The sequence below is a fragment of the Lathyrus oleraceus genome, chromosome 5 (genome assembly GCF_024323335.1).
Source record: "Lathyrus oleraceus cultivar Zhongwan6 chromosome 5, CAAS_Psat_ZW6_1.0, whole genome shotgun sequence".
Classification (NCBI taxonomy): domain Eukaryota; kingdom Viridiplantae; phylum Streptophyta; class Magnoliopsida; order Fabales; family Fabaceae; genus Lathyrus; species Lathyrus oleraceus.
This window is the reverse complement of record NC_066583.1, coordinates 513,260,779-513,275,824: the sequence shown is the minus strand read 5'-3', so window position 1 is coordinate 513,275,824 and position 15,046 is coordinate 513,260,779. Positions and strand designations below refer to the sequence as shown.

At 32.4% G+C, this 15,046-nt stretch overlaps 3 protein-coding genes across 3 annotated transcripts; 1 reads left to right on the top strand and 2 right to left on the bottom strand.

Moving 5' to 3' along the window:
• Positions 1-2,634: 2,634 nt before the first annotated feature.
• Positions 2,635-6,806, bottom strand: LOC127085945 (probable serine/threonine-protein kinase PBL26). The gene is made up of 9 exons (XM_051026530.1): positions 6,286-6,806; positions 5,976-6,118; positions 5,440-5,534; positions 5,146-5,336; positions 4,467-5,060; positions 3,984-4,132; positions 3,665-3,880; positions 3,369-3,518; positions 2,635-3,178 (listed from the first exon to the last, which is right to left on the bottom strand). Exons 1-9 carry the CDS (start codon positions 6,434-6,436, stop codon positions 2,825-2,827), a joined length of 2,043 nt encoding a protein of 680 aa, XP_050882487.1. The 5' UTR covers positions 6,437-6,806; the 3' UTR covers positions 2,635-2,824.
• Positions 6,807-9,890: 3,084 nt separating this feature from the next.
• Positions 9,891-12,630, top strand: LOC127081724 (PKS-NRPS hybrid synthetase cheA). Its single transcript, XM_051021949.1, has 4 exons — positions 9,891-10,010; positions 10,269-11,496; positions 11,623-12,133; positions 12,574-12,630. The coding sequence occupies exons 2-4, from the start codon at positions 10,271-10,273 to the stop codon at positions 12,628-12,630; spliced, it is 1,794 nt and encodes a 597-aa protein (XP_050877906.1). The 5' UTR covers positions 9,891-10,010; positions 10,269-10,270.
• Positions 12,631-12,840: 210 nt separating this feature from the next.
• LOC127085944 (protein MAIN-LIKE 1) lies at positions 12,841-14,622 on the bottom strand. Its single transcript, XM_051026529.1, has 3 exons — positions 14,422-14,622; positions 13,662-14,336; positions 12,841-13,565 (listed from the first exon to the last, which is right to left on the bottom strand). The coding sequence occupies exons 2-3, from the start codon at positions 14,250-14,252 to the stop codon at positions 12,903-12,905; spliced, it is 1,254 nt and encodes a 417-aa protein (XP_050882486.1). The 5' UTR covers positions 14,253-14,336; positions 14,422-14,622; the 3' UTR covers positions 12,841-12,902.
• Positions 14,623-15,046: the final 424 nt, after the last annotated feature.

Sequence of the window (15,046 nt, the reverse complement as noted above, 5' to 3'; positions counted from 1 at the left end):
TAATTTTTACACATGATCAAATCAAATCATATCATTTTAATATTTATGAGATATTTTATATGGGTTTAATGGTGATGCTCTAACAGTGTAAAAAAGATTTACATTAGATTTATCTTTTTTCTCATTTTATATTTGTTTAAATATGATTTTTGTTCTCTTATATTTATCTCTTTGAATGAATTATTTTTAAAGTATTAAATTAAAAGAATGGTTTTTTTATATTGTAAAAAAAATTCATATCAGCCAAAAGTAAAAACATTTATTTTTTTATTTTTTTTATTTTTATATTATAACAAATATTTTCTGATTTTTCTAAAACATCTTCATATTAGTAAGAGAAATTTTCACATTGTAAAAAAAATATTTTGTACTGAATATAACTTTAATTTTAGTAAATTTTTATTTTTTATTTTTTCCTTGTAAAAAAATATGAAAGATATCCCATTCAATTGCACAAAATCTTAAATTTCTAATTTTATTTTATTTTGTACAATTTTTTATATTTATGACCAGATAAAAAGTTATTATAGATATTATTGAGAAAACTTATCAAATTTACAACAAATTTTTATTTAACTATAATTTTTATCAATTTTAAAAAGATTATAAATATTATTGTCAATTTTTTTTCTCTTTTACAATTCTTATCCATTTTAGAATAAATTTGTAATATAATTTTTATTTCATAAACTTTTTAATATTAAAAAATTCATTTTTTTCATACATTTAGTTAATCACGAACGTTACATTTTTAAATATATTTGATTTATTATAAACACATAACATGAATAATTTGAATGTTTAACGGTGTAAATTTTTTTGCTTTAATGATAAATAACAATAAATGTATTGTAACAAAATAGAAGTTATGTGTATTTGAGAGTGAAAATATTTCATGAACATTGATTCAATATATATATATATATATATATATATATATATATATATATATATATATATATATATATATATATATATATATATATATATATATATATATTTCATCAACATATAAGTTTGTATAGGTAGTTAATGTACACTAGTTTGAATCCCAAAATGAAAAAACTTTTAAATTTTTTATTTTAAATTCACAAGTTTTTTTTAGCAAAAACTGTAATCTTTAATATTAGACTGCGCTTCTCAGACGTTGCCTTTAAGATAAAAAGTGACCACCTTCAAAACTATGGTTCAAAATAAATAAGTGACGGTTTTAATATGCCAACACTTTCAAAACCGTAACTTAAAGTGTATACACAACGGTTTATTAACCTTCACGCAATGCTTTTTAAGTCGTTGCCTATTCTTCCGTGGCCTAAAGCTAAAATATAGTTCCTCCACTCGAGTTTAGCTGGTAATGAATTCAAATAACCTAATATTGTGTATTGCTTATTTCATTGAAATTGTAATTGTACTGTAGTATTAGTAGTTGTAATCTTGTGTTAACTTTTGTTTTTAACTCCTAATATTATTTCAATTATCTATAATCTTTGATCTTATCATGATAATATCAAATTATCACCTAGATAAGATCAGTCTAAATGTCAAACCAACATTATGTTGTTTTTGGAATGTAAAATTTGAGAATTCAATTCTTGATGCGGTGGTGCAGATTGTTCTGATGCGGTTGCGCGGGGCGGGATAGATATTTAAGGTTAGCATTCCAACGCTCAAGTTAGTGAAGCAGTGAGTGAATGAAGAGGGATAGAGTGAATTATTAAATAGAATCATATTTTTGACTCCATACCTTTGTTGTAGGCGTGGTATAGTTTATATACCGTGGTTGACAATTGGGTTTACGCGGTATTGGACGTGTGACCGGCCCAGAACAAACACCTATCATGATAAACATTTATAGCAACATATAAAATAAAGTTAAATTGCTTTTGTATAAACAATAGGTTATTTTCATAAAATTGTTAAATCAGTTTTTTTCATTATTTTGGAAATGGAAGTTGGTGGGGAGAGAGTTAGGACCTATGAAGTACAAACACTTCTAGAAATAGGCGTGTCGCTGTGTCTGACGTGTGTTGGTGTCTGACATTTGAATGACACCCGTACGACACGTGTTGGAAAAGTTAGACAAGTCTCCAAAGAAAAAGTGCTTCGATACTTTTTGAATTGATGTGTGACACTTGTATGACACTCATACAATGAACTCATAAATTAATTTGAGATCAAACGACTCAAATTATACATTCACCAAATCAACATTAAATAATTCTTGTCATTGATTTAGATAACACAATCGAGAGATTGGTTTAATTTTGTAAATTCTGCTATCTTATTTTTAACACCGTACTTATACTATCCTCTTGTAAATAGATAAAGACATGCTTAATATGGCAACTCAGGAAATGGGAGTAGCGACGCCACAAGTGGAAGAAAGAAGGATGCAAAATTTGTTGTTAAAGTCATTCCTAAGAACAATGGTGATGAAATGCAATGCATTTTGGAGGTATGAATAGGCAAATTATTTTTAAAATTTTGAGATATATTATTTATCTACATCTAATCAAACACATATTTCAATGATCTAAACTCAAATTTAGATCGTATTTATTAGAAGATCACTCACATGTATACCAAATCAAAATATGAAAATTTTATGATTATTTTCAAGAGAAGCCTTTCAACATGTCACACAAGTATATTTTATTGAGTGTGTGAAACACTTGAGACAACCTAGACTATCGAAGCTGGATAAACACATTCTAGCACAAAAGAACCACATCAACACTATCATTAAAGTGGAAAACTTATTTGTTTCAATAATCTAAACTGAAATTCTATCTTATTTATTTCCGGTATAGTCTACCAGTACCTTCTAAGAGTGGTTGAGTAAACCAATTTTGTATGTTGGCATTTCTGTATCCCTTTCATTATGTGCTTCATGATCACTATTTGATTCATCAGAAAACTGAAATGAGTTTGAGCCACTTGAACACATGCTTTTAATTGGAGGAGATGGTGGCTGCCTCAGTCTCATATGTCTCATCTGACTAATGTTATCATTTCCTTCTATGGATTCTGAAATCGTGCTTAGTAACTCACTTTCCTCCTCTTCATTTTCATCAAATTCTGATTCACTATAAGATGAATCTGACCTTGAAGGTGAGTAATCTCCTGTTCCAATGTCACATGTGTTTCCTTCCGAAATGTCGGTCAAAGCATTAACAACCTGTTGCGATGAAAAAAATAAGGTAATACTTCTAAATCTTTCTTTTTGAGACTATAACAGGCCATAGGCCAGACTCAGGTTTTCTGAAGTCTGGTCTGACCTATTCACGCCCCTACTTGTCATGAAGGTGACAAGAACTGCGTTTGTATACTTAGCTATTTGATTAAGTCACTAATATTTGTTTACTTACCGCAACCATGCTTAGTCTTTTCTTAGGGTCCTTGCTTAGACATTTCTCAGCTAGGCGTATCATCCAAAATAATTGATGGTAATCATGTGTGTCAATGATCCTTTCATCAATTAGATCTGGATAATTTCTTTCTCTTAAAAGTGGCCTTGCCTACAAAAACAAACACACATTTAGAATAATGTTGCACTTAGAATTTTTTTTGTTATTTGGCACCAGAATGCCTTCAATCTGAAGTGTCGGTGCTATATTTAAAACACTTAAATTGAAAACTCCATGGTATTAGGATTGTTTGTTACCCAACCAACGAGGCTTCTTCCTCCAAGTCTTTTGTCTGTTGTTCTCATTCCAGTGATAAGCTGTAGTAGAACCACTCCAAAAGAATATACATCTGTTCTACTTGACACTTTGCCATATTCTGCATATTCTGGTGCCAAATACCCCCAGGTACCAACAACTTCTGTTGAGTGTGTTAAATCTTTGTTGTGAGTTCTTGCTAGTCCAAAATCTCCTATCTAATAAATTCATCATGAAAGAAAAGTATTAGTCTCGACAAAGTTCAACTGATTTGTGTGTGTCTTAGTAGTAGTATATATTCAAAAGTTGATGATGTATTACCAATGGTTGATTATCATGTGTTACAAGGATATTATTTGGTCTGACATCTCTGTGTATGATGTTATTTTTGTGCAAGTATAGTAAGCCTCTGGCAGCTCCGATAGCTACTTTGATCCTATCTTCCCAAGTTAGAGGTGATCTCGAGTGTTCTGCGTCAATTTTTGTAGAGGTTAGTCTCTCATATACTTTGCCTAGGGACAATTTTATGATGGAAGTAGACTGATACGAATGGCGTCATATCATACGTCGCCTTTATGAAATAAACTCACAATCCTCCTCGTCCTCTCGGCTGAGAAGGTGACTTGATTGTTGTTGGTTCAACAAAAATAATGAAAAACAAATATGTTTGCCTCAAAACTCAACTCATTTTCATTTTCCATGTTTTTGTCAAACCGACCCATATCAGGTCACCATCTCAGCCATAAGACGAGAAGGACTGTGAACGTGTCGTCAAATTATTCCACTAAAGCCTTGTTTGCTTACCGGACAGATGTTGATCGAGTGAGCCATTGCATACATATTCATAAACAAGAAGCCTATTATTCCCTTCCGAACATGAACCTAAAAGCATAACCACATTTTCATGTCTTGCTCTTCTAAGTACATTGACTTCAGACCTAAACTCTTTCTCTCCTTGGAAGCTTGCACTTTTATGTTGCTTCACCGCAACTATCATTCCGTTTAGTTGTCCTTTGTAGACTGATCCAAACCCACCTTCTGACAGAAAGTTCTTAGCAGAAAACCCCTGCGTAGCAGCGTAGAGCTCCAAGTAACTGAAGTCTCGTTTCGATCCAATTTTCAGTCTTTTATTGTTGCACACAGAACAAGCTGGATTTGTAAAGTCTTCTTCCATATCATTCTCAATTTGTATCTCCTTTTGATTTACTTCAGTTTGGTTCGATTCTTGATTTTCGCTAATATGAAATAGTGACTGTCTCTCTTGTTTTTCTTGTTCCGGAAAAAACTCTCCCGGTTGGTATTTTTGAAGGACATATTCTGAACATCCGACGCCAGAAGTAGATGCATCGGTACTTGAAACTCCGGACGTGAAAAGATCAGTAGACGAAGACTTCGACACTGCTCGACGAATCATTGGTCATTTTCAGTTGTTGTACTAGTTAATCATTCAAATGCATATCATAACAAATAGTCAAAGACTTACTCTGAAGAGAAACTCCGTCATCTTCACTTCCCGGTATCATCTCTGAATAGCTTACATTTTCTTGCCTTTCAGAAAACTTGGAAGCTATTGATTTTGGATCTTTCAGCTTTTCAATGGAGTTATCACTTGTTATCCTATACATACCACAAGGGATCCTATCCATGAAATTCTTCATGTTCCTGTGGATATACCTGCAGGTAAAAAGGCTATAAATCTGAATAACAGTTATGAGAAAATGAAAGAAACTTTTAGACTATAGCAAAAAAAAAAAAGGTTTTGAAGTCAGAAATTGACCTATCAAGTATCAAAGTTGTAGGTTGAAATTTAGTTGCAGCCTCAGAAATAACCTGAGGAGCTGGTCCTGCATGCACTTCTAGTTGGAATTCAATCTGAAAAATATCATTTTCATAACAATAATTTCATTATTCATTCATGAACAGAACCTTCTTCGAAAGTGTATAACACGGGCTACCACACAGAGCCCGAAATTTTCCACCATGACCAAATAGAGATTCATAAAATCTTTGTCATGGTTAACCCGTAATTAAATAGAGCCTAGTAAAATATTTATCATGATTAAACCGAAACTAAATAGGGTCTGTCTCTATTATTTTTCCACTATTAACCACGATTAGTCTGCACAGAACCTCCAAAAACTTATGGCCATGTTCATAAAGTTAACAGTTATTTTTCCTTTTACTTCAAAAGCAAGTAACTGGTTTCTAGCTTATAGATATATATATATATATATATATATATATATATATATATATATATATATATATATATATATATATATATATATATATATGGAGGATTAATGTGCTAACCTTATTGATTTGACAGTACTTAGAGAGCTTGTTGATATACCGATTCATCGGATAATCATTCTTTCTCTTGCTAAAGTTTTCTTCAATAATTTTCTTGTTTGTGGAAATAAAATAACTTGAATCAACTGTGACCATGTAGCCCACTGAAGAGAAGGAAAAAAACAGTTGGTTGTTAGTTATACTAATTATATCAAGAATTGAAATAGATACTATCTTTTCGTAAAGGCGCGCGAATCTTCGTGTCGACGGAGGAAAAAAAAAGAAGTAAATGAATTCTTACAACTCTTTCTTCCAAAGAAAGAAAACATACTAGGACTGCTAAACCAGTTAAGGATAGCAACAATTATAAGCTGATCTCCAGCTTTAACTGCTAGCTTTTTGAGGACCTTTTCTATTGCCTTTAAACCAACATCTCTTGATGCATCTTGGATCACCACTACTGTTTGAGTTTCTGTACTCATCCTAACTAAAACACTTTTTCTTCACCAAAAGTCAAAAAATGTAAAAAGAGATTTTATATGAAGTTGTTCGATGCATAAACATCCTTAAAAACAAAACCCTACATGTCTTTTTGTTTATGATAATATAACATGACCTTGTCATTTTGAAGAAAAGCTATCAAAAATCAATGAGAATTAAGGGTTACATATTATTTATACAATGAGAGAAGAATATTTATAAATAAATAAAAGAAAACCTTTCACATTTATTATTTCTTGGCATGCAGTTATGCTTATAAAGGAGAGTTATAAGAAAATTTAGAAGGGAAAGAGTAGTGATGAATCACATTAGAGCACAAGAGAGGTTGGTTAGCAATGGCATATTCTAGGATATCCCTTGAAAGGGCCCTCAAATTTTCTCTAATTAATGAGAAGCAAGGTGAATTTATTGGCTAATAATCTTGTGAATTAGTGAATACTATATTATTTCCATTTATTTTATTTTATTTATTCAATACATTTTTGTTAGCATATAGCTAGACTCATAAATATAGGTGAGACAAAAAGAATTGAGGGAATGTCGATGAAATCAATGTATATGTTTAACAAAAAAAAGTTGTTGTTTAATGAAGATGGTTATGTCTAGGTACTAGGTAGCCAACTTTTGAATATATAATTACTCTCATTTAAAAATTGAATATCACAGTTCAACAATGCCTAGATTATATCAATTTTGCTCTATGATATGTATTTGGTTGAAATTGTTGTTAAGTGAGTTGCAACCTGGATGGAAACACTTATTTTGATTTTCTCAGGACCAATGTTTATTATATAGTATGTGATGCCATATTTTTTTCATAGAAAACATCATTGGATAAGATGCTGATACATTATATAATCATATATTTTGACCTAAACTACTATTAATATATGCACTACCAAAAGAAAATATATGTAAAATATTTTTATATTATCCAATGACGAGCCGTATTCCGTTAAATTATATTTTTAATTTTTAAAATATTGATATAATATAGTTGAATGATAAAATTCTATTGATGATGATGTAAAATTATTTTACATCAACAATGTTATCTTTAATCTATTATTCATATAGGGATTTATTTATTACAAGAATGATTTAAAAAAAAGTAAAATCAGATTAAGAATTGTTTTAATCATAATTTAAATTCAAATTATATTTAACAAATTGTGAAATTTATAATTCAAGTTTGATCATTTAATTAATAATGTGTATCAATTAAACTTATAATAATCTAATGATCAATATTAATATACAACTGTTTAAATGATCAAATCGTAATTCTTTACTAAAATTTGAGATGAAAGCTTTTTCTTTTGTAATCGTAGGTCAAAGTCCATTAAAACAAACTTAATTCACACTCATTTTAGGAAAAGTGCTCTAGTCACTGACACATCTATCGAACTTCATTTTGAAAATTGCATAGGAGCATGACCTCTTTCTTTATTTTGATTGTAGATCTCTATTTAATGGTCGGTCGCACTCAACAATTGATAAATTAGAAATCGTTCTAATTGTCTCTTATCTATAAGTGTGACCCTGAGTCATGATTATGTATTATTTTACACGCAATTGTAAAATTTTAGTTCATTCAAACACCGACTTGAACATTGAAATATTAATATTTTACACGCACTTGTCGTATGATTATATATATATATATATATATATATATATATATATATATATATATATATATATATATATATATATATATATATATATATATATATATATATATATATATATATATATATATATATATATATATATATATATATATATATATATATATATATGACAAGTTGAGTGTACTTTAAGGATGAGTGAGTATTGAAGTACTAAAGTGATGCATACATGCACCAAAACTATTTTAAACTATTCATCTTTTTCTTAAAATTTCTTAAAATCAATCCGGATAAGTATCTAAACAATTAAGAAACAATTGTGATCAATTAGGAAAGTAAAGTTCATTGTATAATTTATTAGACCTTTAATCTAATTGATTAATGTGTGAGTATCACTTCCTAATTATTAGAACATATTCTAATTGATTAAGGGACGTACCATATTAAGATTTTCTTTTCTAGATTAACCTAATCAATTAAGTTATTGTTCTAATTGATTAGGAAGCGACCAAATCCATGAATTGTTTTCTATTTTTAGCCATAAAATAAAGATTTTTTCACTTATAAACACACAAATTTTCTGAACTATTTATTCTTCTATCTCACTCATTCCCCCTATTTTATTAGTTTTATTCACTAGAAATTGTCTTTGTGATGAGTAAAAAAATTTATTTGAGAGTTGTGTTGTTTTGCAAGTTGAATATGTAAAAAGCTTAGTGTAAAGCTCTTGGGTTGAATCTATGTACTATCTCAAGTTGTTGATAGTGAAAATCTCAAAAGAAAAATCTTGGGGGGTGAAGTAGGTTATGTGGTTTAATATTGAAGCAAGATAATCTCTAGTATGAATTCACTTATTCTATCTCTTTATTTTTCTACAATTTATCTTTTCTACTTCTTAATTTGTGTTTCTACTATCTTCTTAAAATTAACCAACTTAAAACCAATTGTTTTTTAAAAATTTTGAAATCTGAATATCACAACTTATCTCCCTCTTATGTTTGGAGTCGTTTGTTCAACAAGTGACATTAGAGATCAACTCTTATTATAAAACCAATTGTATGAGGAGGTAGTATAATGACTTAAAACATTTATTTTAATAAAAATCTTTATTTGAACAAACCTCCTCCGTTTGATTGTGAAGGGTATATCATATGGAAAACAAAAATACAAATATTTATAGAAGCTATTGATCTTGATTTGTTGGATTATGTTTTAGATGGTCCATTTTTTCCTACTCATTTCATAAATAATAAGTAGTGAACAAACTGAGAGAATTACGAACTAGAGAAGAAAAAGAAAGAGAAAAAGTATCACAAGGTTTTTAAGTTAAACACTTAATGATAAGTGCGGTAAGGATTAGAAAATATAATTATATTTCTAACTATAGCAATGCTAAAAAAAGTGTAGGACACCCTTGAAATGTTCTATTAAGATTATAATGAGATGAAAAAAATCTTCAGAGATGACTCTCAAATATTAAAATTATTGGCAATACTTTGATATGTGGCAATTGCACGATATATTTGTGTGATAAAATAAGATCATCCCTCCAGGACTATGATTGATTATCGATTAACATTTTTATGATTAGCTAAAATGATGTAGTATGGAAAATTTAATAAATCTAGCTCTAGGATTATGATTTTCTATCTAAGACATGCTATGTAAATCGTTGTCAATACTCTGTTACGAGAATTTTAGAGTTTGTGAATTTTTAAATAAATAAATGTAGATTATATCTCCTTGAAAATTTTACCTTGTACCCCTACAATTAATCCCATACCCCTACAAAAATTTAAAAATTCCCATTTTACCCTTAATTGGTTTTAACCAATTTACCATTTCATTTTTACCATTCAGTTGAAAATTCCAAAAATTACACTTTCACACCCCTCGCACCGGAACACTTGCAAAAAGACTTCCGGTATGTATTTTTCCAAACCGGAAGACTTTTGGGAAGACTTCCGGAACACAAAAAAAGCAAACCGGAACACTTAAGGAAAGAGTTCCGGTTCACATAAAAAAATTTCAAAAAAAATTTGCATACCGGAACTCTTTGGAGAAGTGTTCCGGTTTGCTTTTTTTGTGTACCGGAAGTCTTTCTTTAAGTCTTCCGGTACGTGTTTTTTTTTTTTTTTTTTTTTTTTTTTTTTTTTTAATTTTTTTTTTTTTTTTTTTACAGAAATGGAAAATCTTCCCAAAATATGTGTAGATACTACTGATGCGTTTATGACGACGGAAAGATTTGGTACACGAGAAGAGGTTATCAGATGGATTAAAGAGGTTGGAATCGACAATAAAGTAACTGTTATTATCAGTCGTTCAGATACTGAAACGGGGAAGAGAGGGAGAAGTAACAAAATAATATTTGGCTGTGATAAAGGTGGGAAACACAAGATTAGTGATAGTGGTACCCAAAGTGCGTCCAAGAAATGTGGATGTCCATTTAAAATCAGGTCGACTCCGGCGAAAGATGGATCTGGTTGGAAGATTGATGTAAAATGTGGGTTACATAATCATGGTTTACCTGATAGATTAGAAGGTCATTCGTTTATTGGTAGGTTGACCACAGATGAGAAGCAACATGTCGCTGATTTGGCAAAGAGACATGTAGCACCTAGAAACATTTTGCTTTCCTTGCAAGACAAGTTTCCTGAGAATGTCACTCGTATTACGCAAGTATACAAGCATAAGAGTGTGATAGAAAAAGAGATAAGAGGTCCAAGGAGTGAGATACAACATCTGTTTAAGCTTATTGAGGATGCAGGATATGTGTATTGGAGTAGAAAAAAGGATGACTCGGAAGTGGTGAGAGAGATATTTTGGGCACATCCTGATTCAGTGAAGTTGTTGAATATATTTCCGATTGTGTTAGTTATGGATAGCACCTACAAGACAAACAAATATAGACAACCTTTGTTTGAAATTGTTGGCATGACATCGACTGAGTTGACTTTTGCTGTTGGATTTGCATATATGGAGTCTGAGCAAACAGAGAATTTTTGCTGGGTATTGGAGAAATTAAAAGAGTTGTTTGTGAAGAAAGACATGTGTCCACAAGTGATTTTGACAGATAGAGATCTTGCTTTGATGAAAGCAATTGAAGTTGTGTTTCCCAACTCGATTAATTTGCTATGTAGATTTCACATTAACAAAAACGTTGGTGCCAAATGCAAACAACATGTGGTGAATGACCTGCAAAAGACGATAGACACATTATGGATGGAAGTTGTCTGGGCTAGTGATGAGGTTGAGTATGGTCAGCGGTTGCATCAACTTGAGCAAGCATGTGTTGATTATAGTGGATTTATTAATTATGTGAAAGACACATGGTTGACTCCACATAGGCATAGATTTGTTGGAGCATGGATTAATCGAGTCCTACATTTGGGTAACACAACGACTAATCGGTACGTCTTATAATTTTATATTTGATTTTTTTTTATGTTTTTTGATGTGTTATTTTCAATATCTGATATTTTTAATACTTGATATTTTCAATATCTAATGGTATTTTTTATATCTGATATTTTTAGGGTTGAATCTGCTCATTGGAAGTTAAAGCAGATGTTAGGAAACAGTATAGGTGACATGGTCAAATGTTGGGAAGCCATGAATAACAACTTGAGGTTACAACTGGGAAACATTAGAGCTTCATTTCAAAAGAGTTTTTACGAAGTTGAGAACGCGCACGTAAGTCCCTTTTATGGTTATTTGCGTGGTTCCGTATCTCGAGCTGCTTTGAGACGTATTGCTGAAGAGTTATTGAGAGTTGATTATGTTGGAACTAACAGGCAAATATGTGGTTGTACTCTTAGAACATCTTATGGGTTATCTTGTGCTTGTGAGTTAGGAAGATACAGAGTAGGTGGTATACCGATACCCATTGATGCTGTTCATGTTCATTGGAGGAAACTAACTATGGAAGTTGAGTTAGAGATAGGTGAAGATGATGGATCAGAGGTGGATATGACAGCTGCAATGGATGAGTTGTGGAGACGATTTAGGTCATTAGATGTTGTTGGGAAAATGGCATTAAGGAGTAGGGTATGTGAACTAGCATACCCAACAATGACAACATTGTGTCCACCACCTGAGAAAATAAAAACCAAAGGAGGAGTGAAGAAGAAAGGGAAAAAACCAGCAGATTATGATGTTTATAGGGACCCTTCGTATCATGAGTATGTTGATAAGGCATCTCAATCTTCACAAAGGCAATCTCAACCATCACAGACTTCGAAGAAGATCAAATTATCAAAGAAGCAACCACAATTCATTGTTCAGCTGTGAGAGAATCTTTGATGATAGAATCGTTTGGTTCACAGCCACCTGAAAAGTGGATGAGTCTACCAGATATGGGTTACTTGATAGCCAATCGTTATAATGTTGTACTTGTCTGTTTAGGCAATCCGTGCATCACTTTCTTTCCGATGACAAGTTCACATTCACCAAATGTCTCTATTTATTGCATTGGTTTTGTTAACCAGAATCATTGGGTTCAGGTATGTATTTATATGTCTAAATATTTTAATTATTCCAGTTAATATTTTATGTTATATGACTTAATATTTTAATTATTTTACTTTATCAGGTTAACATGAAAGAGGGGTTTCCATTGCCACCGGTCACATTAGATTGGAAGAAATTTCGTTCTCATATAGCAACTACTTGGATGCTAGGATTTGCAGGACGTATGCAACATTGGCAATTACTTACACCTGTATTAGCATGATTATGTAATCAAAACATAAATATGTAATCAAAACATGAAATCTATATTATTATGTCTATTATATTCAAAGCTTAATACATATAATCAATGTGAACGAGAAATATGCAAAGCTTCAAATAAATCAGAAAACTGTGGATCTTCCTCTTCAGCATTAACCTGTCTCAGATAGCGACGAATCAATGTAGATACACGAGCCCAATCAGGATCAGATGGCCCGGCGTCATATACAGGAACGGGTACCTCTCTAGGAGCGTCACGATGGGGAGGGACCAACCGTGGATGGGAAACACGATAATACCACTCCAGATAACCGTCTACTACCTCAGATGGAGTGGTGGCCACAGAAGATGAACCGATCACATCGACAACACTCTGATGGTAACTGATCCAATCAACATCAATATCCGTCGCCATCATACAATCCAGAGGTGGGGATGGAACATACTGCCTATACCCGAACTGACGTAAACATCTATCAGGCAAGTATGGAACAACTGTTTCACCCCACTTCAAACAGCCCCTGTAAAGACATATCTCATCAAATACACGCCATGCTCTATGATCCTCAAATGGTCGCCAGATGACGTCGGTAGGTGTCAGCTCGTCCAAAATAGGTCGTAAATCATCGACCTTCAGGACTCCCTGTCTATATGACCATCTCATCGCTCGGGGAAGACCACAGTTTCCAGCAGGATTCCAATTCTCCCCTCTTTTTCCAACAGTTGGAAAATACTCGTGAATCCAACACTGTTACAAAATAAAAACATAATAAATAAAACAAATTAAGTTACAATATTTTATAAAATGAATCCAACACTTAATTAACAAAATTAAATTATATACCTGTAGGAGAGTAGGATATCCACCTAGCTGTTTGCAACTGTACATGGACGCATCTCCAAGATATCGGTAGAGGGTAACTAGTGCAGCTGCTCCCCAACTATATCCTGAACATCCATCCAAGTCCCTAAACAGGAGGAGGTATCGTGCCTCTACAAGTGTAAAGGTCTTATCAGCAAATATGGTGGAACCCACCAACATCAATAGATATGCTCTAGTCGCATATGCCCAGCTGGAAGCAGCCCTATGATGTACGAATATATCATATAACCACTCCAACTTGTAATACGACCCCCTGCAGCTCCGAACATGTGACTGTGCCTGACTCTGTGACACTCCTAGGTAGTCAACAGCAAGTTCAACAGCTAGCTCTTCAGTCACATCCTGAGGACTCCAAAAGATACCCCTAATGGGCAAGTGAAGTAGACATGCGACATCATCTAAAGTAATGCTCATTTCACCAAACGGCATGTGAAATGAAGATGTCTCTAGATGCCATCTTTCCACAAATGCAGAGACAAGATTTGTGTCTATCTTGTTCAGACTCGTTCTCTGCAGTGAAGCTAAACCGGATCTAGATACCCAACTCTCCATCTGTGGTGGAAGAGCCAATGGAACCCTAGAATTCAACTTCAGTCCATGTCCGGCAACCTTCAACTCTTTCTTTGGTCCTCTTTCCTAAAAACAATTAAAACACATATTAGAAAACAAATTACAAAATATTCAACTATTATTCATTTTCAAATATAGTCCGTTTACTTACCTCACCGAACCATATATGTCGAGCAACATGATGCTCGTACTTCACCAAAAGCGATGTATCGTACGGCCCTCCTGGATATCCAGTCGGCTCAGCTGCAGCTGCAGATGAAGATGCACCCCGGTCTAACGTGCGGACTGGAATCCGGCCATCTGCACCTCTTCTTCGAACCACTGCAAAAATAATGTAAAAAAAAATAATTAAAAAAAAAAAAATAAAAAAAATTACGTACCGGAACACTTCAAAGAAGAGTTCCGGTACACATCATCCAAACCGGAAGACTTGAAGAAAGTGTTCCGGTATACAAGTATACAAACGGGAAGACTTTCTAGAAGACTTCCGGTTCAGTGTCCATAAAAACAACAAACCGGAACACTTTAGAGAAGTGTTCCGGTATACACTTTTCAAACCGGAAGACTTACTCTTAAGTGTTCCGGTATACAATGCAAAAACGCCAAAAAAATTTCTTCTCCGGAAGTCTTCAACGAAAATGGTAAAAAAAATTTGAAACGGAAAATATACCCTATTTATATGAGGGTATTTTGGTCAAAAAAAATTAAATATAGGGGTATGGGTACAATTGTAGGGGTATAGGGTAAAATTTTCTATCTCCTTTCAGGACATATAA